Raw genomic sequence first — 26,405 nt, forward strand, 5'->3', positions numbered from 1 at the left:
TGTCCCAGTCGAACTCATGTTGCTTGTCATCTGAGTGTGTGGCTACTAAGGATAGATGGTCATGTTGTTTCGTGGCTAGTTGGTGTTCATGGATGCGGATTGTTAGCTGTCTTCCTGTTTGTTCTATGTAGTGTTTTGTGCAGTCCTTGCATGGGATTTTGTACACTACATTGGTTTTGCTCATGCTGGGTATCGGGTCCTTTGTCCTGGTGAGTTGTTGTCTGAGAGTGGCTGTTGGTTTGTGTGCTGTTATGAGCCAGACTACTGTGACCACTAGGACTCATAACCGCATACTAGCCACGAAACGACATGACCAGCTATCCTTAGTAGCCACACACTGAGATGACAAGCAACATGAGTTCGACTGGGACAACACTATTATTATAGGACAAGCCAAACAGAGAACAGCCAGGGAATTCCTAGAGGCATGGCACTCATCCACAGATTCAATCAATAAGCACATCGACCTGGACCCAATATACCAGCCACTGCAGCAGACAGCTGGAACTGACAACCGGAAGCGGCAGGTACAAATCACTATAAATGCCCGAGGAAACATCACAGAAGCGCTTCACAGGAGGCTCCCAAGCACTGAGGATGTCACCTAGACAGGGGACAAAACGTCTGCAACACAAATTCCCAGCTCGGCAAACAGAACCACAACATTATTAATCTTCAATGTCTATTTTCTTTGTTAAATCCATTGAGATATTTACTTGTTAAATCTATATTTTGTTATAGATTCAACAAAAATGCAAATTATTGTTGTTCATGGAGAAAAATGTTAATGCCGGTATCATCCAGGTTGAATCCTTAAAGACGTTTAATTCTACAAGAGACAATTTCCAGGTCTTTCGCTCGTGTAGTAAGTCAATAAAACCTGATGAGGAACTAATTCAAGCAATTACCTATTTAGGATATATATAAAGCACTTTTAGTACCTCTGAAAACTGCTCCAGTCGCTCATTGACTTCTGGTAACATCCACGTGTCCTCACCTCGTATGTGCTTGAGCTGTTTCTGTTGCTCTTCTCTCTGATATTTAGCTTGAGTCTAGGAATGGGATAAGGTTTAGTAAAGACAGGAATGCTTAAGATTCTCTACAAACATATATTCAAATCTTTTAAATCAGCTTTTTCTATGTGAGAAAGAACAATCTCTGTTCATGCATTAAGATAACAGCCTTTAGGAAATTGAGGAAATCAGATGAACACTTACACATGATCTAAATGAAGACTTTCAAGTACCCAATCTCACTAACCCCACCCCCAATCCCATCCTCAGTGTTTCCACTGTAAAACAATTTCTGGTCAAAGGACAAAGTATAATCCAATTAAACTTAACTGTAACCTTATCCACTATTTCTAAACACCAAACATCTGGAAATTATTTGAGGGCAGCCAAACAAATTAACAGACCCATCATTCAACTGGTCAGGCACTGCAAAAAGGCATAAGCTCAGTAAAAATTATTGGTATATAGATAAAACAGTGCTTATAATTAAGTCTTATCACTCTCTTACATTCTAGAGAATTTTAATGTCTATATTTCGTCATTGAAACCTCATTCAAGGCATTCTACCTTGAACTTTACCTGGAATGACTTTTAAGAAAAGAAACCGACCAACTTTAACTGACCTAACTTGCGTACAACCACAGATCTTCAGCAATGTGGATGACTCATAAGTGCCATATTAAATGGCCTAGCAAGTAAGACGACCTTGGAGGGTTATATGGATAGAAATGAGAAGCAGAAATATGGGATAAAGGAAGAGACTGACAACAGGTAACAGAACTGGTTTAAGCACACCGAGCCCCAATTGGCTTCCTCCTGTGTCATCACTATTCACAGAATTGTTAAGTCATTCCAGTTAATGGCAACAAGGAATGGGCAACAAATATTGACCTGACCCCAATCAGCAACACCCACATCTTCTACAAGAAAAATAAACATGAATCTCAAGATGGAACTTCAATATAATCTAGTCCTGATAACGCAAAGTAATCTGTTGCACTAATACATTAAAATTATTGGATAATTTTAATTAATCAATGTAAGTATCAAGTGGGTAATTAGTGCTCCACATTAAAGTTTAAATTATAAAATGTAAGTAATTTTGCATTTGCTTTGTTTAAAAGCAAATTGGCCTTTAAGCACCTAAAAAAGGAACAAAATACTTTTCACCTACACAGAGATCTCATAAAAAAATTCTTTCCAAACAAAAATTTATTTCAGACAAGCCTGCATTATGACTCACCAGTTTAGAATGCTCAAGATATTGTAAGACTCTAGGATTTCAATTGTCAGTTTCTTGTACAAATTTGGTAACCAACAGCTCTGGAATTTGTAAACAGTCATTTGTCAAAAGAGGCAATACGCTGTTATGATGACCCCAACTGATGTTATTTCTGGATAAATCAATCTCAGAGTTAAATTTGACTTGACAGTTCAAATTTTGTATTTTTTTTGTTTTCAATGAGATAGTCTTTCACTAAAATACAAGCATGCAATGCTGCAGATATGGTTTTAAAAATAATATAGATGTTTATGACACTAAACAATGAAGAGAAGATAGTTTTTATTCTATTTATATATAACTAAACACACTGTAAAATCCCATTAAATGCCCTTTAACCATCCCTTTCTTTGCAGTACTCATATCAGATGGAATTCCTTTCTCTAGCACACCTAGAATGGTTAACTTAATGGATGCTTCAATTCCTAGACTTGAGTATCTAACAGCCTCTCCCTGTATGTACAGTCTTAATACACAGAGCTTAGACTTTCACAGCTTCAAACAATTCCAGCAGGGTTTTAATCATGCACTTCTGGTTTAGAACTTTCAGAGTAATGTCTTTACATAAAGGTAAATTATTTCTTAACAGTTCTGAACCTTCATTAGGAGAAACCGTTTTACACATCCAGTTTCATCACAATTTCAGAAAATTGAAAGACAAAATGTTTTGAGCTTTAGATGTTTCCTCAAAGCCAAAAACAAAAATGCCAGATTGTTCTAACTCTCCTCATAAGTCAGTCCTGCCATCCCAGGAATCAATCTTGTTAACCTTTGCTGCAGTCTTTCTACAGCAAGAGCTTCGGTCCTCAGATAAGGAACCCAAAACTGCATACAATATTCTAGATATGATCTCACCAAGGCCTGGTATAACATAGTCCAATAAGATTACTCCCATTTGATTGTACTAAATGACATAAATCATTCATGACAGCAGTTTATGCACATCTAAATTAAGCTGAGCAAAATTAATATATTCATTAGAAAAACACAAAGGACTTAGTAATTGAAGTTTGAAGATGCAGATGACCATAATTAAATCAAGATGGACATATGGTTTATACTTGCATCAACATTTCTCATTTCATTAAATTTATGCTCAGAATTTAGCTGTTCTGGATAACTTCATGAATGCAAATGGATTGACTGTTGCTACAGAACACATAATGCGAATTTAAAAGTAATAGTTTTCCACAATTTAGGTATTTCAGACAGCAAGTCCTGGTAATTATTTGTTCTAAAGCTCTACCCAAGCAATCCATTGTTTCCTTATTTTGCATTGTGTTTTTCACAATTGCCCCTTGTTAGTTAATCGTGCTTACCCTCCATCACATCAAACCTTTTAATTTGTCCTTTCCAATCTTTTTCACCTTCACCTTTTTTCTCCCCCAAGTTTGGACTTGCATATAAACACCTAACACCTGCCAGTTCTGATGAAAGGTTATCAGTATGAAATGCTAATCCTGTGTGTATACACCCCTTACCAATTCAACCTATCTCCCTCAGAACTGACTGCACTCCATGCTCTCAGGTCCAACCTCGACATTGTAATCAAGCCTGCTAACAAGGGTGGTATGGCAATTGTCTGGCATAGTGATCTCTACATTAAAGAGGCAGAGTACCAAATCTCGGACACTCCTCCTATCTCATCCTGGACTATGACCCAACCATTAAACACCAGCCTATTGTATCCAGAAAGGTCACTACTCTTACTTCAACGAGTGATCCCCCTGCCACTAAGTTTACATGCAAGTCCAAACTTAGTCACTCAACGCGCTTCTACCTCCTTCCCAAAATCCACATACAGGACTGCCTGGGTAGACTCACTGGTTCTGCTTGCTTCTGCCCCGCAGAATTAATCTTTTCCTTCACTGACTCAATTTTTTTTTCCCTTTTGTCCAGTCCTTTCCCATTAACAGTTATAATTCTTCTGACACTTTACATCAGTTTCAGAATTTCCATTTCACAGGCTATAGCCGCCTCCTGTTCACCACGGTTTTCCAATCCCTTTACATATCCACCTCCCATCAGGATGGTCTCAGGGCTGTCTGTTTCTTTCTGGAAAATAGACCTGAACCATCTCCATCCTCCACCACCCTCCTACAACTGGCCAAGCTCATCTTTACTTCTCCTCTCACCTTCTTCAGGCCAAAGGTGTGGACAAGGGTACCCACACAGGTGACCAGTTATGCCTGTTTCTTTTGAGATGCGTAAATATTCCTTGTTACACTCGTACATGGGTCCCCACCCACAACGTTTTCGACATAGATCAATGACATCATCTGTGCTGCTTCCCTCCCTTGTCCATAATTGAGAAGGTTTATCAATTTCACTTCCAATTTCCACAGTGTTCTCACCTTCATCTGGTCCATTTCTGATTCCTACCTTCCTCAACATCTGTTTCGACTTCTGCGGATAGGTTCGTCACCCATATCCATTACAAACCCACCAACTCCCACAGTTACCTTGATGATCCATCCTCACACCCTGCTTCTGTAAAGACTCTATTCCATTCTCTTAGCTTCTCCTTCTCCATTGCATCTGTTCCATGAATGCCAGCTTCTACAACGGTGCCTTCAAAGTGTCCACCTTCTCCGCCAGCTCGCAGATACCTCCTCCTACTGCCCCCTTGACCATGACCCCACCCCCCACCACCAATTTAATATTTAAAAATGCTGCCTGACCTGCTGCGCTTTTCCAGCAACACATTTTCATCTCTGTCCACCTTCTTCCTTCACCAAAGATTCCCCACCGCTATGGTTAACAAGGTCCTCTGTGATGTCCGACCCATCTCCCGCACTTCAGCCCCAACCCCCCCAACTCTTTCCTCGCACACACCAATGGGGTTTTCCTGGTCCTCCTTTGCCACCCCACCAACATCTATATCCAAAGCTGTCATTTCATTATCTCCAATGGCATGCCACCAGACACGTAATCCCCTCTCCTTCCTAGTCAGCCTTTCAAGAGACCATTCCCTTGGAGTATCTTAGTCCACTCTTCTTAAACTCTCAACACTTCTGCACACCTCCACAGAACCTTCCCATGTAATCGCAGAAGGTGTAACACCTGCCTGTTTACTTCCTCCCTCCTCACTATCCAAGGGCATAGACACAACTTGTAGGTGAAGCAACAATTTACCTACAGTTCACTCACTGCAATCACTACTCAGAATGTAGTCTGCTCTACACTGGGGAGATGAAATGCAGACTGGGTGACCACTTTGCAGAACACTCATATTCTATCCACAAAATTGAGCTTGAGGTTCCTGTTGTCCACCACTTCAACAAAACCACCATGTTCCCTGGCCAACATCTCTGTCTCAGACTTTATGCAGTGCTCCAGCAAACCTCAGCACAAGCTGGAAGAAGAGCAGCTCATTGTTCATTTGGGGACCCTGCAGCCTTCAGGACTCAATATCAAGTTCAATAATTTTAGGGTTCGAACACCGTTCCCCAATTTCCTTATCCCAAACCCCACACACCAGAACTTGTCATCACATGGACTGCTATCACAAACAACCCATTGTCAGCCACTAATGATCCCTATTAGCAGTTATTGATTCTCCCAGGATGACCTTTACCCATACCTTTGTCTACGCAACTCTTTCTCTCTCTCTCTCTCCCCCACTCCCGGGTTCCATTTCTCCCTATTGTTTACTCCTGCCATTTCCGTTCTCACCCAACCCAATCTTCAGAATACAAACCAATCTTTTTCTAGCTACAATCAGTCTGAAGAAAGGTCACAGGACCCAAAACATTAACTTTGCATTCCCTCCTCAGATGAGCAGCAATTTATGTTTTTGTTTCAGTTTATCTATCCACAGATGCTTTCTGACTCGGGTTTTTATTCAGGAGCAGATATTATGTCATATTACTGAATGCACAATCGAATTTTTTCTTATCCAACAACTCATTACACGCATTTTTAATTATAGATATGCATTGCAAAACCTTCACTTATTGCCAAGACAGAGATAGCAATATATTGTGTGTAAAAATTAACATTTAACTGCTACACACCATATAAGAGTTATCAAAGTCACCTGCACTCAATGCATCCTATATATGCACCTATACACAATGAATTGCAAGTCAGGAATTTCACATTTAAAATTTGCTTTTAAAAACACATCTTCATTAATACAGGAACTATCAATACAATAATAAGGAACAAATGTTAATTTCTGTGTATATAGTAACCTATAGCAATTGTTACAATTATCATAAATTGCGCAAGTTATCTGGATATATATTTTCTGTAAAAACCGGTCAAAAAATACTTTTCCTTCCAATGTTTTCCTTATTTCACCTACTGGCGCTAACTCTTGTCGATGCTACAGTCACATAAAGTAGTCTAACTGGGTGCAAGGAACTGAATCTACAACCCTCTAGTCTCAACATCTTAAAAGGCAGTAACTCTGCCACAATAAAATATGATGCTTAAAAATGCAGACAATTCATAATCTTAGATGAAGACAGTAAATCGTTATGTATTTGACAAAGCTGACATAGTCAGTAAATAAAGTATAAATGATTGAAATTGCTGGAAAAGCTCAGCACATCTGACAGCATCTGTGGTGAGAAATCAGAGTAAATGTGTCAGGTCGAGTGACCCTTTCTCAGAACTAAGGTCTGTGCCACACAAGTACCGAAGAAATGAGGCCCCACAGTGATAACTGTTCCACTTTATCAAAGAGCCAACCCCATCTCAGAACTTGCTTCTGCAGTGGACATTAAATTTGTTGCTTAAAAGATTCTTGCATATAATACAGGAGAGAAAGAGGAATTTACTTTATTAAAATCTAGTGTAATAAATAAAAACAGCACATTAAATTTAAAAATGGACCACATTCACCTAGAAATTCCAATCAGGGTCAGACAGTTGGAAAATTTACTTCTGATCCTAATCAGATTAAAAATTTCCCACTTATTTTTAGATGTCTTCTACACTGGTCATTCCTGCACAGGGACCACTTGCTACATTTCTAGCAGTGAATGTGATCTTTTAAAAACCACACACACATTTGTAGCAGTCAGTAAAGCCAGGTTCTAAACTTTAAATGCCCAACATCACAGCCAGTCACTTTGACAAATTTTTCAAAATGATATGCATATAACCTGTGTGAGGGGTTAAGGTGGCAGTTGGTTGGAAGTGGCTTACTGTAGTCCCCGAATGAGGGGGATGTCTGGGTTAGGTGAGTATCCTGCAGGTGGTGAGGTGCGCTATCCTACCATCTAAGTGAGGGGAGTACTGTAGCCAGTAAAGTGACTCAGTCAGTAGTGTACCAGCTGAGAAGGTTGCCAGAGTACCAGATATGTGAATGTGTTCTCAGGGTAGGTCGAGATACTGTTAAGAGGGAGGTTGTCAGCAATTACTTACAAAGTAAGTTTAAAAGTTACCTCAGACTGAAGACTAGATTTTTCATCCTCTGACTTTTTTTGAGTAAATATGAAGTTTATGTTAGTTGCAATGCACCTGAATCTTTGATTTTAATGGACACTTTCAGATGGAATTTCCCAGACAATACCTGTGCAGGGGATTCTTCATAGTCTCAATGCACAACTCCGGTCCATACTGTTCCAATAATTTGCAAACTATTGGAGTACTTGGACCTTAAAGTTTGTCTAGTAAGTAGCAAAGCCATAGATCCCCAGTTGACATGGAATTAGCTGAACACAGGCAGGGTTTCTGCAAAACCAACACTTTTTCCTCAGTTCTCTGCAAGTCATTTGAATCATAATTTTGGAAATGTGTATAAGTGATACCTTTACATTCAACTGTCACACCCTTAAAACCCAGATAGCCTGCTGACATTCACTAACATACCTCACGTATGAAGAACAATTGCTTGCTCAAACATTAGACAGAAACCAGTGCCCAATCATGCAGCCATGGTCTGTAGGTGAGAAAAAAAAACCTCTATGGATGAATATGCATCCTGGAATTATTAACACCAAATTCAACTGTAAGTGCAGAGAATGTCTTTATAAATAGGTCCACTGACTGACTCTATTAAAGTAGTTATATTTTTACTCAATCTCCACCTACTTTTCTCTCAATTATTCTGAATGGGTTTTTTTTGGTTCTTCATGATTAAACCAACTCTAATGAAAGGTTGCACTGAAACATCTTTAAAACTCATCTTTATTTCTCAGGTTGCCTAACTTGCTGTACATTTTCAGTATTTTCTGTTTCTATTATATTCAGACAGGTCTGGTGAATTGACAAACTGTTTTGTCGCGAGTGAAAATTACAGACATTCACCGATATTTGAAAAAATTTAGAAGTCATGCAAGAAGCAATTTCCAGATACCACAGGAAATCCTTTTTTTGCATTAGTTTATTTATATTCCAATAGAAATTCTCTTAGTTGTCAACAAGATGCAATACCCTTTTTCTAAAATTTAGACTAGCAGACTCAGCACTTCAGCTGTCAAATTTCTCACTAATATTAAATAAAACACAATCAAAATGATTTATTTTAATTCATGTTGCATCTGCTGCTTCTAGAACTTGTTTGTTATGGTACTGTAGTAAACAGCATGTTATTTGTTATTGAAGCAATAGGGCTCCATCAACCAGAATTTCTTATATATCCCTGAGTGCAAATCTTCACTGAAGCCATTCAGGGTCCAAAGAATTCTAACCACTGTCAGGTCATCTTGGCACAGCCAGCCAAGCTTTCCAGTAGTGGTATTAGTAGCCCTGCATACTTCTGTACCTACATCCCATGGTCTTTTACCCTATACCAGATTGATCCAGTGCAAACGCTAAGTATTTGTAACTTAAGGATCTTCAGATCCAAGTTGAGGAGCTGGAATGTGAGCTGCAAAAATTCCATATCGGGGAAGGAAATGTTACTTTGCTCCATGGGATGATCACACCCCACAGACTAGTAATTTCAAAAATGATCTGTGAACAGGGACAGGAGCATGAGACTGAAGAGGAGTTTTGAGTGGTTTAAAAACTGAGAAATGTCAGACACTTCAACTGTCAAACCATTTTGAGGTGCTTTAAAGCTGTATGAGCCAGAGTGGGGACTACAGGGATGGTGAATAAAGTAACCATGGCACCTTGGTAGAGGAAACGATTCAAGCAGGGAAAGGAAATAGAAATGTAGTTGTGGTAGGGTACAGTGGTGAGCCATATGGGTCAGTGTTGGGGCCACAACTATTTTAAAAATATATTAATAACAATGAGGAAAGTGAACGCAATAGAGTCAGGTTTCTGGATGAAACAAAAGTAGTTAGCAAGGCAAGTGCTGAGGATGACAAAGTCTGTAGAGGGTTAGCGAGTGAACAAAATCTTGGTAGATGGAATATAATGTGGGAAAATGTGAAGTTGGCTGGAAGAATAGAGAAGAATGCACAATTGAAAATGTGGAGCTTATTCAAGGAATAGCTACTGCATGTCCTTGGTAAGTAAATACCTGTCAAACAGGGAGGAGGTAGTCGAGTGAGGAGCCATGGTTTACTAAAGTAGTTGAATCTCTTGTCAAGAGGAAGAAGGCAGCTTATGTTAAAATGAGACATGAAGGCTCAGTTAAGGTGCTTGAGAGTTACAAGTTAGCCAGGAAAGACCTAAAGAGAGAGCTAAGAAGAGCCAGGAGAGGACATGAGAAGTCATTGGCAGATAGAATCAAGGAAAACCCTAAAGCTTTCAATAGGTATATCAGGAATAAAAGAATGACTACAGAAAGATTCGGGCCAATCAAGGCTAGTTGTGGGAAGTTGTGCATGGAGTCCAAGGAGATAGGGGAAGCACTAAATGAATATTTTTCCTCAGTATTCACACTAGAAAAAGACAATAGTGTTGAGGAGAATACTGAGATACAGGCTACCAGACTAGATGGGATTGACGTTCGTAAGGAGGAGGTGATAGCAATTCTGGAGTGTGAAAATAGGTAAGTCCCCTGGGCCAGATGGGATTTATCCCAGGATTCTCTGGGAAGCCAGGGAGGAGATCGCTGAGTCTTTGGCTTTGATCTTTATGTGGTCATTGTTTACAGGAATAGTGCCAGAAGACTGAAGGATAGCAAATGATTAGAGAAAATCCTGGAAATTATACACCAGTGAGCCTTACTTCTGTTGTGGGTAAAGTGTTGGAGAAGGTTATAAGAGGTAGGATCTTTAATCATCTAGAAAGAAATAAGTTTATTAGGGATAGTTAACATGGTTTTGTGAAGGATAGGTCATGCCTCACAATCCTTATTGAGTTTTTTGAGATGGTGACCAAATAGGTGGATGAGGGTAAAGTGGTTGATATGGTATATATGGATTTCTGTAAGGCATTTGATAAGGTTCTGCACTGTAGACTATTGCACAAAATACGGAAGCATGGGATTGAGGGTGATTTAGCAGTTTAGATCAGAAATTGGCTAGCCGAAAGAAGACAGAAGGTGGTAATTGATGGGAAATGTTCACCCTGGAGTTCAGTTACTAGTGATGGACCGTAAGGATCTGTTTTGAGTCCACTGCTGTTTGTCATTTTTATAAATGATCTAGATGAGAACTTAGAAGGATGTGTTAGTAAATTTGCGGACAACACTAAGGTCGGTGGAGTTGTGGATAGTGCTGAAGGATGTTGCAGGTTAAAGAGGGACAGAGATAAGCTGCACAGCTGGGCCGAGAGGTGGCAAATGGAGTTTAATGCAGAAAAGTGTGAGGTGATTTAGTTTGGAAGGAGTAACAGGAGTACAGAGTACTGGGCTAATGTTAAGATTCTTGGTAGTGTAGAAGAGCAGAGAGACCTCGGTGTCCATGTATATAGATCTCTGAAAGTTGCCGCCCAGGTTGATAAAGGTTGTTAAGAAGGCATACAGCGTGTTAACTTTTATTGGGAGACAGATTGAGTTTTGGAGCCACGAGGTCATGCTGCAGCTGGACAAAACTCTGGTGCAGCGGCACTTGCAGTACTGCGTACAGTTCTGGACGCTGCATTATAGGAAGAATGTGGAAGTTTTGGAAAGGGTTCAGAGGAGATTTACTCGGATGTTGCCTGGTATGGAGGGAAGGTCTTATGAGGAAAGGCTGAGGGACTTAAGGCTGTTTGCATTAGAGAGAAGGAGATTGAGACGTGACTTAATTGAGACATAAGATAATCAGAGGGTTAGACAGGGTGGACAGTGAGAGCCTTTTTCCTCAGATGGTGATGGCTAGGACAAGGGGATATAGCTATAAATTGAGGGGTAATAGATATAGGACAGATATCAAAGGTAATTTCTTTACTCAGAGTAGCAGGGATGCAGAATGCACTGTCTGCAACAGAAATAGACTCGCTAGGTTTAAAGGGCATTTACACAGTCATAGGATAAACATATGGATGAAAATGGAATAGTGTAGGACATATCGGCTTCAAATTGGTTCCACAGGTTGGCGCAACATTGAGGGTCGAGGGGCCTGTACTGCGCTGTAATGTTTTATGTTCTATAATAGCAAAAACCAGAGGGTGCCTCCCTGTGGCCCAATGTTCATTGAAAAGACAAATATTTAATGAAATTAAATTAACTAAACACTGTGCATCTTCTAATGGATATTTTCCATGTTTTAAAATTCACATTAGAAGCACCATTAGAAGGTTAGAAGTAAACAATGAACAAATATCAGCTGACGAAGTTGTGGAAAAATACTGCGACTTTTAAAAAAAATAAATTAATTGCTAAACTTGATTTCTATATTGAACAAATTTATAATGCAGATGAAACTGGTTTATGTTGATGATATCCTCCAAATTCTACCTAGCTAGCACAAGTGAATTTGGTTCTTTAGGTTTTAAACAGAATAAATATAAATTTACAGTTTAATGATCGTTGCTGTAGGTTTGCCTCAAGCTTTTGTTGGTTAAAATATGAGAGCATTTGAAGGTGTTGTGCTGTTAGCTGCGTGCAGAGTAATGCATGGTTGAACAAGGACATTTTTCAAGAATAGTTTCATGTTTTGCATCCAAAATGAAAGAAATGTTAAAAAATTAGAAAAACCTCTAAATAGCAAAGTTTTTCAACAGCTGGGCAATTGTTAATCTTGCCCATATGAATGGTCACATCTTTCCAATTTCGACCTGCCAAATTACAGATCTTGTGAAAATCATATCTCAGTCATGGAGACACTAACCAGAACTTGCAAACTCTTTATGCCATAGAAGATTAATGTTTCAAAACATGGCATGTACCTGCAATTCAATAAAAAGTGAAATATTAAGAAGAACATTTTAAAAACCATTGAACAATGTTTTGTTTGCGCAAAGTTCTTCTGATGAAGCTGGTTTGAAGTTTTGTACTAAGGCCCAATCTCCTACTCAATCTCCAAGGAGTACCAGCAGAAAGAGCACTGATATTTTCCATAATTCCTGAGTGTGTTATATTATTTTGTACAGTGTTAATGTACTGTAATTCTTCAATAAGATCAGAAAGTCATATAGTCATACAGCATGGATACTGACCCTTCGATCCAACTAATCAATGCCAACCATGTTCCCAAATTAAACTAGTCCCACTGCCTACATTTGGCCCAAATCCCTCCAAACCCTTCCTATTCATGTACTTATCCAAATGTCTTTTCAAGATTGTAACTGTACCTGTATCCACCACTTCCTCTGCCAGTTCATTCCATACACGAACCACACTGTGTAAAAAACATTGGCTCACCTTTTAAAATCTTCCTCCTCTCACCTTAAAAATATACTCCATCATTTTGAACTTGTCCATCCTCAGAAAAAGATTATTGCTATTCGCTTATCTATGCCCCTCATGATTTTATAAACCATTATGAGGTCACCTCTCAAACTCCTATGCTGCAATGAAGAAGTTCCCGCCTATACAGCCTCACTTTATAACACAAATCTTCCATTCCTGGCAACATTCTGGTAAATCTTTTTTGAACCCTCTCCAATTTAATAATATCTTTCCCTTACTGTTATAGAGTGACTAGAACTGTACACAGCACTCCAGGAGAGGCCTCACCAATTTCCTGTACAACTCCAATATGACACCCAACACCTATACTCAAAAGGTCTGAGCAGTGAAGGCAAGCATGCTAAACACCTTCTTAACCACTGTGTCTACATGTGATGCAAATTCCAAATGTACTTGAACCCCTAGGTCTCTCTATTCTATACCACTACCCAAAGCCCTAACATTAATTGTGTAAGTCCTGCCCCTGTTTATTTTACTAAAATGTTTTACCTCACATTTATCCAAATTAAATTCCATCTGCCACGCCTCAGCCCACTGACCCAATTGGTCAAGATCTCTTTGTAATCCAACACAACCTTCTTTACTGTCCACAGTACCAACATTTTTGGTGTCATCTGCAAATTTACTAACCATGTCTCCTACTCTCTAATTCAAATCATTTATATAAATGACAAACAAAAGCAAACCCAGCACCACTACCTGTGGAACACCACTGGTGACAGGCCTCCAGTTTGAAAAACAGCCATCCACCAATAACCTCTGTCTCCTACAATCAAGCCAATTTTTAGATTAGATTAGATTACAGTATGGAAACAGGCCCTTCGGCCCAACAAGTCCACACCGACCCGCCGAAGTGAAACCCACACATACCCCTACATTTACCCCTTACCTAACACGACAGGCAATTTAGCATGGCCAATTCACCTGACCCTGCACATCTTTGGATGGTGGGAGGAAACCGGAGCACCCGGAGGAAACCCACGCAGACACGGGTAGAACGTGCAAACTCCACACAGTCAGTCGCCGGAGGTGGGAATTGAACCCGGGTCTCTGGCGCTGTGAGGCAGCAGTGCTAACCACTGTGCCACCGTGCCGCCCACAATTTTGTATTCAATTAGCAAATTTGCCCTGAATCCCATGTGATCTAATATTTATTCATTAATCTACCATGCGTAACCCTGTCAAAGGCATTACTAAAATCCATGTAAATAACACCTACTGCTCTGCCCTCATCAATCTTCTTGGTTACCTCCTCAAAAAACTCAATCAAGTTTGGGAGACAAGGTTTCCCTTGCAAATGCGAATGACTATCCTTATTCAGTCCTTGCCTCTCCAAATGCATGTTAAGCTATCTTTCAGAATCACCTCCAAGAAAGTACACACCACATGGTAGGTTCACAGATCTATAGTTCCCAGGTTTCTTTCTTAAATAAAGGCACAACATTAGCCTCCCTCCAGTACTCTGGCACCTCACCCATATTCATAGATTAAACAAATATTAGCAATTTTTGAGAAAATTTGTATCTCAGGTTGATGATCAGTATGTAAGTTAGCTTGCTGAGCTTGAAGGTTTGTTTTCAGACATTCTGTCACCATACTAGGTATCAATGAGAGTCTCTGATGAAGTGCTGATGGCATGTCCGCCTTTCTATCAATAGGTCTTGATATTTCCCTGAGTTTTCTAGCCTCCATTTCTTTCTCCACAGTAAAACCTGATGCAAAACATTAATTTAGTATATCTCCCATCTGCTGAGATTCAACACACACACACAACCTCATTGATCTTTAAGTGGTTCTATTTCCTCCCTAGCTGCTTTTTTGCTATTAATGTACTTGTAGAACCTCTTTGGATTATCCTCAAATTTATCGGCCAAGGCTATCACATTTCCTTTTTATACCCTCATGATTTTTTTTTAAGAATGCCCCTATACTCTTTTTATTCTTCAAGAGATTTGCTTGATCCCAGTTGTCTATATCTAATGTATTCCTCTTTCTTATTCTTGACCAGAACCTCAATATCTTTTTTCATCCATTGTTCTCTACTCTTACCAGTTTTACCTTTAATTCAATCTCACTTTTGAAAGCCTCCCATTTGGCAAACTGCATGGTATTCTATCTATAAAAGTAACTCTTTCTTCACTGCCATTTTTGATTAACTGACTACATTTTCTGGAACATATAGTTTTCTTACATACAGATGAATGATTAGGATCTAAAATGCAACATCTTAGTGCATTATGGGGCCAAATTGATTAAACCTTTCAAAAGGAAATCGCATAAGCAACTCAGAGTCATAGAGATGTACAGCATGGAAACAGACCCTTTGGTCAAACCCGTCCATGCTGACCAGATATCCCAACCCAATCTAGTCCCACCTGCCAGCACTCGGCCCATATCCCTCCAAACCCTTCCTATTCATATGCCCATTCAAATGCCTCTTAAATGTTGCAATTGTACCATCCTCCACCACATCCTCTGGCAGCTCATTCCATACACGTACTACCCTCTGCGTGAATGCTATCCCTTATCAAAAATGCCACTCTCCCTCCTCTCGTGCCTCCCTTTCTATCATTCCTGTAACATTTGTATCCTGGAACATTAAGCTGCCAGTCCTGCCCATCCCTGAGCCATGTTTCTGTAATTGCTAAGATATCCCAGTCCCATGTTCCTAACCATGCCCTGAGTTCATCTGCCTTCCCTGTTAGGCCCCTTGCACTGAAATAAATGCAGTTTAATTTGTTAGTCTTACCTTGTCCCTGCCTGCCCAGACTGTTTGACTCACTTCTGTTCTCAACTGTACCAGTTTCAGATTGATCTCATTCCTCACTATCTCCCTGGGTCCCAACCCCCACCTTATTAGTTTAAGTCCCCCCAAGCAGTTCTAGCAAATTTCCCTGCCCGTATGTTAGTCCCCTTCCAATTTAGGTGCAATCCGTCCTTCTTGTACACGTCACTTCTACACTGAAAGAGATTCCAATGATCCAAAAATGTGAATCCTTCTCCCATACACCAGCTCCTCAGCCATGCATTCATCTGCTCTATCCACCTATTCCTGCCCTCACTAGCTTGTAGCACTGGGAGTAATCCAGATATTACTACCCTTGAGGGCCTCCTTTTTAAATTTCTGCCTAACTCTCTGATCTCCCTTCAGAATCTCAACCTATTCTCTAACAATGTCGGTTGGTTCCAATATGGACAATGACCTCTTGCTGGCCCCGCTCCCCTGTAAGAACATTCTGCAACCTCTCTGAGACATTCTTGATCCTGGCACCAGGGTAACAACACACCATTCTACTTTGTCTCTGCTGGCCACAGAAACGTCTGTCTGTTCCTCGGACTACAGAATCCTCTAACGCAATTGATCGCTTGGAAGCCGATGTACCCCTCGTTGCATTAGAGCCAGTCTCAATACCAGAAACTTAGCTGTTCGTGTTACGTTCCCCCGAGAATCCATCACCCACCACATTTCCAAAACAGCATACCTGATTGAAATGGGTATATCCGCAAAAGACTCCTGCCCTAGGCGCCTACCTCTCTTACCCATCCTGGAGTTAACCCATCAATGTGACTGTATCGGAGACTTTCTCCCCTTCCTATAACTGCCATCCATCACATACTGTTGCTGTTGCAAATTCCCCATCGCTTCTAAGTGTCTCTCCAACCGATCCATTCGATCTGATAAGATTTGCATCCAACAGCATTTATGGCAGATATAATCCACAGTAACCCTTAAACTCTCTTTAAACTCACACATCTGACAAAAAGTGCATATGACTGATGAGAAACAATTTATAATATTAAAGAGAAAGGACAAGGGAATTGGACTGGGTGAGTTTTCTAGCGCAGACTTAGTAAGTGAAATAGATTCCTTGATGCTGTAACCACTTCATGTTTCTATGAGAACATATATATTATTGCAAAAAAGCAACCAGTTTTTTTTAAATAAAGGAAGCAATTTTAATTTCTGGCTTGAATTCAGATGAATTAAAAAGACAGAAATATTGATCGAGTGCTGCAACATCGAGTCACTATCCTTCAGCAACTCTCATAATATATTTCATTTTGACACCCAGGAATGTACTGAAAACAGCTTTATATAAATGGCCAAAAGCACAAAATATTAAGATTTTACTTCAGTTTTCTTTTCCTCCTCTAATGCTTTTCCCTGAATATATGCACATACGAACATACAAAAGTAGGAGTAGGCCATTGACCTCCCCTGACTCCACAATCCAGCAAGTACTTCGGAAGACAATAATAGAAATTGCTGGAAAAGCTCAGCAGGTCTGGCAGCATCTGTCGAGAGAAATCAGAGTTAACGTTTTGAGTCAAGTGACCCTTCCTCAGAACAGAAGGGTCACTCGACCCAAAATGTTAACTCTGATTTCTCTCCACAGATGTTGCCAGACCTGCTGAGCTTTTCCAGCAATTTCTATTTTTGTCTGTTTTACATCATCGGCAGTTCTTTCAGTTTTTACTAAATACTTAGGAAGAGATGTAGAATATGGACTCTTATTGCAAAGGAATGAAGGGTAGAATGAGGGCACTGAAAAGATCACATCTGAAGTATTTTGTAGTTATACCTGCATTACAAGCAGTTCAGAAAAACGCAATCATTCTGTGGGAGCCGGACACAGCAGATGGTAAAAGGATTTTTTTTCCTCTCATCTCTGAATCTAGAACTAAATGAATTTGATTCAAGATTAGAAGTCAACCATTTATGACAGATGAGAAGTAATTCTTCTCTCAGGGGATTCTTAATCTTTGAAGCTCTCTTCCACACAGCAGTGAGATGTTTATGTTCAAGGCACAGTTAGACAGATTCTTGACGGACAAGGGATCAAGCGCTATGAAAGACAGACAAACAGATGAAGTAAGGCAACAGTAAGCTTCTCAGCCCCTCGAGCATAGATCCCATTCAATAAAATCATGGCAGATTGGATCATTCCACATTCCTGCCAATGCAAAATAATCTTACATCCACTTGCTCAGTAAGAACTTAACTACCTTTGCCTTAAAAATATTCAAGGACTCTATTTCCACAATATTTTGAAATCCAAAAACTCAACCCTCAAAAAAAATTTCATCTGTCTTAAATGGGTAACCCCTTATTTTTAAAACAGTAATTCATAGATCTAACTGCCCTTACAAGGAGAAACATCCTTTTCACATGCATCGTCAAGACCCTTCATGATCTTGAATGTTTCAACCAATTGTGTCTTACTCTAACTTCTGCAGATTCAAGCCTAGCCTATCCAATATTTCCTCATAAGACAACTTGTCCACTCCAGGTATGAGTCCTTTGAACTGCTTCCAGTGTTTTACCTCCTTCCTTAAATAAGGAAACCAGTACTGTACAAAGAGCTCCAAATGCAGTCTCACCAATGCTCCACATAAAAGAAGCACAACCTACCAGTGTTTGTGTTCAATTCCCCTCACAATAAACACTAACATTTTCTTATTATCCTATTTAGTTACTGTACCGGCTCACTAACATTTTGCAACTCCTGCACTTGGACACTTAGATTCCTCTGAATCTCACAGTCCTGCAATTTCTCAAAAATTAGATAATATGTTTTTTGCCAAAATCAACAATTTTATTTTACCCCACATTATACTGTTTGCCAGATCCCTGCCCCATTCATTAGCGTCTACAACTTTTAGTAGCCTCCTTATAAGCACTTCACAACTTACATTAATAAATATTTTTTGCTTCACCAACAAATTTACCAGCCATACCTTCAATCCCTTCATCCAAGCCATTTCTATAAATTGAAAAAAGTGGACACCCCTGCAGTTTCAAACTGACACAAATAAACTAATAAAACGTGTACACAAACTAATAAAACATGTTAACTATAGGTTAATTTTAAACGTGAATTCCCCCCACCCTTGCGAAGCTGACATTCCCTGGATTGTCAAGAATTAACCAGCAACGTTAACCCTTTTGGCCTTTCGCTGTGTTTACTCTTGGTGATGGGGGTTTTAAAGGTGAGAGATCACCCGCCTCCTGGTCACGGCTGTTGCAGACAAACAGAGAGAACTAAGACAATACCTTGGTCACAATTGCCTCTCTCGCTTTTCGTTTAAATTCTCTTCTTTCCTCGATGGCTTTTGCACTTTCAAACCTGCCTCCGTATTCCGCCATGTTGCCGTTACCTTCGTAACATGAACCTTTACGACAGCTCAAAACGACCGTCGTGAAGATGAGCCAATGTCCCGGACACAGCGCGCGCACTCTGGTGGATGAAGCGTTTTGTTCTTCTATTGATCTGTTTATACGAGAGTTGGATATAAACCTTTAATTTATTGTATTAAAACATATGCAAGAGCAAATGAAAAGTTAAACCTCGCCTAATATACGAAGCCAATAAATTTAAATAATTCATGATTAATGAAGCAGCTTTTTGGGATTTTCAAACTTACAGTTTAGTGTCAACTGGAAATATGTCGGAGTAGTTGAGGAATACTTGATGTTAATCCATTTTGAGTACATACTTAATTATTGAATTATTACGTTATTTCATACTAGTAAGATAATATATTTTATGTTTTGGTTGTTTGTAGAATAGATTAGTAGTTAGCTGAGCTTTTTTCCTCTTTTGTTGTGTTTTTATTTATTTTATATATATTTAATTGTATATTAGTGTTTATATTTGTTTGTATTACTTAGTAATTTTGTTTAAAAAATCTCTTTTTTTCTTTCAATAAAAATACCTATTTTTAAAAAAAGCAAAACTTTAAAACGGCCAGATAAGTCGTTTCTGAAGCACGGATGGGAATTGCACGTTAGGACCCTGCGGTACCCCTGACAACTAAACTCCGCAGGAAACAACAAAAGAAAACAAAAAAACTACGGGTCTGGAAATCTGAAGCAAAAAAAAACAAATTGTTGGATAAACTCCGGTAGCATCGGTAGAGAGATGGAGAGAGAAGAGCCTTTTTTCTGTGCTGTAGATATAAGACCTGCTGGAGGCAGTTGTCTTGCCATGGTTGGAGTGAAGATTGAGAGCACCCTCTTTGAAGGTAGTGTGCAGAGATAGTCTTACAGAGATTTTCAGGCACACCTACAAACACCAGACCACAATTAAGAATGGAAAAGTTAATTGGTAACTGCTACTTCTGTATCAAGTTGTGACTGGAATTTTGCAACTATTATGATCCTCCCCAAGTTGCCAGTAGTTAATTCACAAAAGACATGAGGAAATTTGCCATCCTCAGAAGGGCCTATAATAGTCATAGAAATGTACAACATGGAAACAGACCCTTTGATCCAACCTGTCCATGCCGACGAGATATCCCAACACCATCTAGTCCCACCTGCCAGCACCCAGCCCGTATCCCTCCAAACCCATATATTGTGTCTTTTACAATTTTGCATACCTGAATCAAATATCCCCACTCCCCTCAGTCTTCTCTGCTCCAAGGAAAACAAACCATGTTTATCCAGTCTGTCCTTGTAAGGAAGGCTTTTCATCCCTGGCAACATCCCAGTATCTGTCCCCTACACCCTCTCCAATACAATCACATCCCTCATATAATGTGGATTCCAAACTGCACACAATACTCTAGCCATGACCTAATGTTGTATATAGTTTGAGCATAAGTTCCCTGCTCTTAAATCCCATGCCTCAGGTAAAAGGCATTATCCCATCTGACTTTTCAACCACCTTATCTGTCCCACTATCTTAAGGGACAGACCAAGCTCCCCTGATATTCGATACTTCCCAGGGTTCTACCATTCATCATGTCCAAGTGCATCACCTCAAACTTATGCAGGTTGAATTTTATTTGCCACTGATAACCACTGCAACGATTTTATCATGTGAACCTAATGAACCCACCGACATTCAAATCAAAATCAATTATTTATACCACAGACAGTAAGGCCCACAACACTGACCCCTGCAGAATGCCACTGGACACAGATTTCCAGTAACAAACATTCCCCTCAACAATCACCCTCTGCTTCCTAACCCTAAACCAATCCTGGATCCAACTTGCCAAATTGCTTTGGATGCTAGGTGCTCTTACCTTCACAATCAGTCTCTCAATTGGGACTTTATTGAAAGCCTTGCTAAATTCCAAATAGAGTACATTAAAATCATAGTCTCCATCTACACACCTGGTCACCTTTGAAAAATTCAAATCTTATTGGTCAGAAAACCATGCTGACTGTTCTTGATTAATCTCCAACCCCCCTTAAATGCAGATTAATTCTGTTCCTCCAAATTGCTTCCATAAATTTCCTCAGCACTGAAGTTAGACTGACTGGCTGGCCTGTAGTTTTCTGGTTTTTCTCTTGCTCCCTTCTTGAATAATGGTACCTATCACATTGGCCGTCTTCCAGTTCTCTAGCACCTCTCCTGTGGCAAAAGAGGAATTGAACATTATCAGCATCCCTGCAATTTGTGACTTCTTCCCTATTTACAGAAGTCTCAATTGTATCATGTTTTTCCAAAACTTGTTCTAATATTTCAAGTTGCTTATGAAGGAAGTACTTATGAAGGAAAATACTAAGCCTGGAGTTTGGGCTGAGTAGTAGCACAATGCTGTAAATGACAGACTCCAACTTCAGAATTTTGACCTAAATCTATACTTGTACCAAATCTTGAAGTTGGAGCCAAATTCAGAGGGATATAATGATGACTAGCACAGTCAGTTCACTGTACAAGTACATGCTGATTTAAAGCCTTTAGTTTCACTCCTTCAAACACAATTAACTTAATCACAGTTATATAATAAAATGTCCAATATTATACTATAATGCAATGACATGCCACTATATTAAGTACCCAGTTGACAACTGATTAGTACCAATGAGCTCCTGTATACCCCATTTCCAATTTAAAATGATATCACAGTGAAAGAATATTACAGATATGCATACTTTCTGTGAATTGTTCTTAATTGATGCTGGGAAGCCTAGGTTTAGGCTCTTTCACACAAGAGGACAAGAGATATGAGTCTTGAACAAAACTTTTCCAGTCTAATTTTCTCTGTTGGACAACCTGAAATTATGGTATGGAATGAAGACAAATATCTAGACATCAAAATGTTTCACCTTTTATTTACGAAGCTTTTTAAAATACATGATGCTATTATTTTCCATGTGCAAACAAGTTTACAAATAAAATTTAAATGTGGGATTACAAGTACATAATAGCTTTTTCGTACATTTTAGTATTTTTCAATTATCACACACCAATTCCCTTGATCATAATAACTCTTTATGATTCTCATATTAGGTATACTATGACATAGGTTTTCTAATTCACCAGCAGAAAAAACATGATAGTAACGATGGAAAACTGTAATGTCTTTGGTCCCACGAGGGGGCAATGATGAGACACTATCCATTTTAACTCCAGCTTTCAAATGCCAAGGAACAAGTAGATCTTGTGACTCAAAAGAGGTTCTATTTGTGTGAACAGGCAGCTTTGCACTGTCTTTTTCATTCATTTGGTCTTTACTATTATCTTCCAACTGATTGAAATGAGCTAAATCGACTTGATTCACATCTTGATCTTCATTCACTATTGGCATTGTCGTGTACTTTTCTTGTGTTTTGGTTGTTCTTTTTCTTTCTGTGAGGTATTTAGATTTTATATTGTCACGTTCCTGTTCCATAGCCCAAACATAAATAAGTCCCTTGCCTCCTGGTCGTAGAAGTCTTACAATCTCTTTGCTGGCTGTCAGCCGCCTAGCCTACAATAAAAAAAAACATGAACAAGATCTAACACAAAACACAGCAAGACATTATACATTCTGCAGTCACAAATTCATAATAAAAAAAGACAAATGTTTAAATAAAATAAGCATAGGGTGTAGGTTTGCTCGCTGAGCTGTAGGTTTGATATCCCAACATTTCATTACCTGGCTCGGTAACATCATTAGTGGTGACCTCCAAGTGAAGCGAAGCTGTTGTCTCCTGCTTTCTATTTGTGTGTTTATCCTGGATGGGGTTCCTGGGGTTTGTGGTGATGTCATTTCCTGTTCGTTTTCTGAGGGTTTGATAGATGATATCTAGATCTATGTGTTTGTTTATGGTGTTGTGGTTGGAGTGCCTGGCCTCTAGGAATTCTCTGGCATGTCTTTGCTTAGCCTGTCCCAGTCAAAATGGTGGCTTTTTTCCTCTGTGTGTAGGGCTACGACGGAGAGGGGGTCGTGTCTTTTTGTGGCTAACTTCCTTCCTGTTTGTCCTATGTAGTGTTTGTGGCAGTCATTGCATGGAATTTTGTAGACATTGGTTTTGTCCATGGGATGTACTGGGTCTTTTAAATTTGTTAGTTTTTGTTTGAGTGTTGGTGGGTTTGTGTGCTACTAGGATTCCGAGGGGTCTTAGTAGCCTGGCTGTCATTTCTGAAACTTTTTTGATGTATGGTAAGGTGGTTAGGGTTTCTGGTTGTGTTTGGTCTGCTTGTCGTGGTTTGTCGACAAGTTTCAGAAATGACAGCCAGGCTACTAAGACCCCTCGGAATCCTAGTAGCACAAAAACCCACCAACACTCTCAAACAAAAACTAACAAACTTAAAAGACCCAGTATAACCCAACGTCATCTACAAAATTCCATGCAAGGACTGCCACAAACAGGAAGGAAGTTAGCCACCAGGATACACGAACACCAGCTAGCCACAAAAAAACACGACCCTCTCTCCCTCGTAGCCCTACACACGGAGAAATAAAACACCATTTCAACTGGGACAACACATCTATCCTGGGACAGGCTAAGCAAAGACATGCCAGAGAATTCCTAGAGGCCTGGCACTCCAACCACAATGCCATAAACAAACATATAGATCTAGATACCATCTATCAACCCCTCAGAAAATGAACAGGAAATGACATCACCACAAACCCCAGGAACCCCATCCAGGACAAACATACAAATAGAAAGCAGGAGACAACAGCTTCACTTCACTTGGAGGTCACCACTGATGATGTTACCTAGCCAGGTAATGAAACGCCTGGATATCAAACCTACAGCTCAGCGCGCAAACCTACACCCTAAACTCAACCTGAGCTACAAACCTTCACAAACTTTGCAAAATAAGCATAATTTCATGAACATCTCCCATTCAAGTTGCATAATATCACTCATCAGAAAAATGTTTGGCAGCTGTTAGTATTGAGAGTTCCAGTCCCACATCTAGGACCTCCTATCCATGGAAGGTACATCCAAAGTAATGAGTCCAAGTATATTGACTATCAGACTGTAATTATTTTCATTTAGCCTGACAACAAACAGATAGAACATGAATTATCCTGCACAAGGCAATGGCAAACCATTAAAGAACTCTGTCCATAAGCATGGATCAATCAATAGAAGTCCACATTTAAGAGTGTGTTGCTGGAAAAGCATAACAGATCAGTCAGCATCAGAGGAGCAGAAGAATCAAAGTTTAGGGCCAGAGCCCTTCATCTGGCCCAAAACATTGATTCTCCTGCTCCTCAGATGCTACCTGACCTGCTGTGCTTTTCCAGCACCACACTCTCGACTCTGATCTCCAGCATCTGCAGTACTCACTTTCTCCCGATAGAAGTCCACAGTCCAAGAGCAGACAGGAATAAGGAATCTTATAAAACATTAATATTTAAAAACATTCCCTTTAAAGTGATATAAATGTCCTGAGTGTGGTAGTGGTGAGATCATGCTAATTGTGTATGGTTATCGTCAGTGAGAGTGTGGTTATCATGGAGGAAAATAGCCCAAGAAAACCTTCAGAAAAATCAAGTGCCAGTTTTCATAAGCGATCTAAGAGGTAGCAGATAACTTTTCTGAGCCCAGAGACCTACAGAGAGAAAGGGAATTAGCAACGAATTCATTGTAAAACAGAGAAGCCACCAAACAGAATGCCAATGAGATCTCATTCACTTCAAAGTTTGTGCGAAGATTTGTAGCTCGGGTGCTCGTTGTTGTGGTTCTGTTCGCCAAGCTGGAAGTTTTTGTTGCAAACGTTTCGTCCCCGGCTAGGCGACATCATCAGTGCTTGGGAGCCTCCTGCGAAGCGCTTCTTTGATGTTTCCTACGGTGTTTATAGTGGTCTGTCCCTGCCGCTTCCGGTTGTCAGTTTCAGCTGTCCGCTGTAGTGGTTGGTATATTGGGTCCAGGTCGATGTGTTTGTTGATGGAGTTTGTGGATGAATGCCATGCCTCTAGGAATTCCCTGGCTGTTCTCTGTCTGGCTTGCCCTATGATAGTACTGTTGTCCCAGTCGAATTCATGTTGCTTGTTGTCTGCGTGTGTGGCTACTAAGGATAGCTGGTCGTGTCGTTTCGTGGCTAGTTGATGTTCATGTATGCAGATTGTTAGCTGTCTTCCTGTTTGTCCTATGTAGTGTTTTGTGCAGTCCTTCCATGGTATTTTGTACACTAGATTCGTTTTGCTCATGTTGGGTATCGGGTCCTTCGTTCTGGTGAGTTGTTGTCTGAGCGTGGCTGTTGGTTTGTGTGCCGTTATGAGTCCTAGGGGTCGCAGTAGTCTGGCTGTCAGTTCTGAGATGCTCCTGATGTATGGTAGTGTGGCTAGTCCTTTTGGTTGTGCTATGTCCTCATTCCGTGGTCTTTTTCTTAGGCATCTGTTGATGAAGTTGCGCGGGTATCCGTTTTTGGCGAACACCTTGTATAGGTGTTCCTCTTCTTCTTTTTGCAGTTCTGGTGTACTGCAGTGTGTTGTGGCCCTTTTGAATAGTGTCCTGATGCAGCTTCGTTTGGGTGTGTTGGGGTGGTTACTTTCATAGTTTAGGACTTGGTCTGTGTGTGTGGCTTTCCTGTATAACCTTGTAGTGAATTCTCCGTTCGGTGTTCTAGACCAAGTCCTAAACTATGAAAGTAACCACCCCAACACACACAAACGAAGCTGCATCAGGACACTATTCAAAAGGGCCACAACACACTGCAGTACACCAGAACTGCAAAAAAGAAGAGGAGGAACACCTATACAAGGTATTCGCCAAAAACGGATACCCGCGCAACTTCATCAACAGATGCCTAAGAGAAAGACCACGGAACGAGGACATAGCACAACCAAAAGGACTAGCCACACTACCATACATCAGGAGCATCTCAGAATTGACAGCCAGACTACTGCGACCCTTAGAACTCATAACGGCACACAAACCAACAGCCACGCTCAGACAACAACTCACCAACATGAGCAAAACGAATGTAGTGAACAAAATACCATGCAAGGACTGCACAAAACACTATATAGGACAAACAGGAAGACAGCTAACAATCCGCATACATGAACATCAACTAGCCACGAAACGACACGACCAGCTATCCTTAGTAGCCACACACGCAGACAACAAGCAACATGAATTCGACTGGGACAACACTACTATCATAGGGCAAGCCAGACAGAGAACAGCCAGGGAATTCCTAGAGGCATGGCATTCATCCACAAACTCCATCAACAAACA

The 26,405-nt window shown here is 40.1% G+C and overlaps 2 protein-coding genes across 4 annotated transcripts in view; both read right to left on the bottom strand.

Moving 5' to 3' along the window:
* cwf19l2 (CWF19 like cell cycle control factor 2) overlaps positions 1 to 19,189 on the bottom strand; it is a 143,329-nt gene extending 124,140 nt beyond the window's left edge. For all 3 annotated transcript variants that reach the window (XM_043691833.2, XM_043691830.2, XM_043691831.2), the window contains exons 1-2: positions 19,038 to 19,189; positions 942 to 1,052 (exon numbers count right to left, since the gene is read on the bottom strand). In XM_043691833.2, coding sequence (XP_043547768.2) covers positions 942 to 1,052; positions 19,038 to 19,130 — 204 coding nt within the window. In that variant the 5' untranslated portion in view covers positions 19,131 to 19,189. The remainder of the gene's footprint in view (positions 1 to 941; positions 1,053 to 19,037) is intronic.
* Positions 19,190 to 22,036: 2,847 nt separating this feature from the next.
* The window catches only part of alkbh8 (alkB homolog 8, tRNA methyltransferase), a 69,531-nt gene continuing 65,162 nt past the window's right edge, over positions 22,037 to 26,405 (bottom strand). Inside the window, exon 11 of the mRNA XM_043691834.2 lies at positions 22,037 to 22,690. Within this exon, the coding sequence (XP_043547769.2) occupies positions 22,163 to 22,690 (528 nt within the window). The 3' untranslated portion in view covers positions 22,037 to 22,162. The remainder of the gene's footprint in view (positions 22,691 to 26,405) is intronic.

Source organism: Chiloscyllium plagiosum, unplaced genomic scaffold (assembly GCF_037043375.1).
Source record: "Chiloscyllium plagiosum isolate Xiang-an unplaced genomic scaffold, Cpla_swu_hap1 HiC_scaffold_6, whole genome shotgun sequence".
Classification (NCBI taxonomy): Eukaryota; Metazoa; Chordata; class Chondrichthyes; order Orectolobiformes; family Hemiscylliidae; genus Chiloscyllium; species Chiloscyllium plagiosum.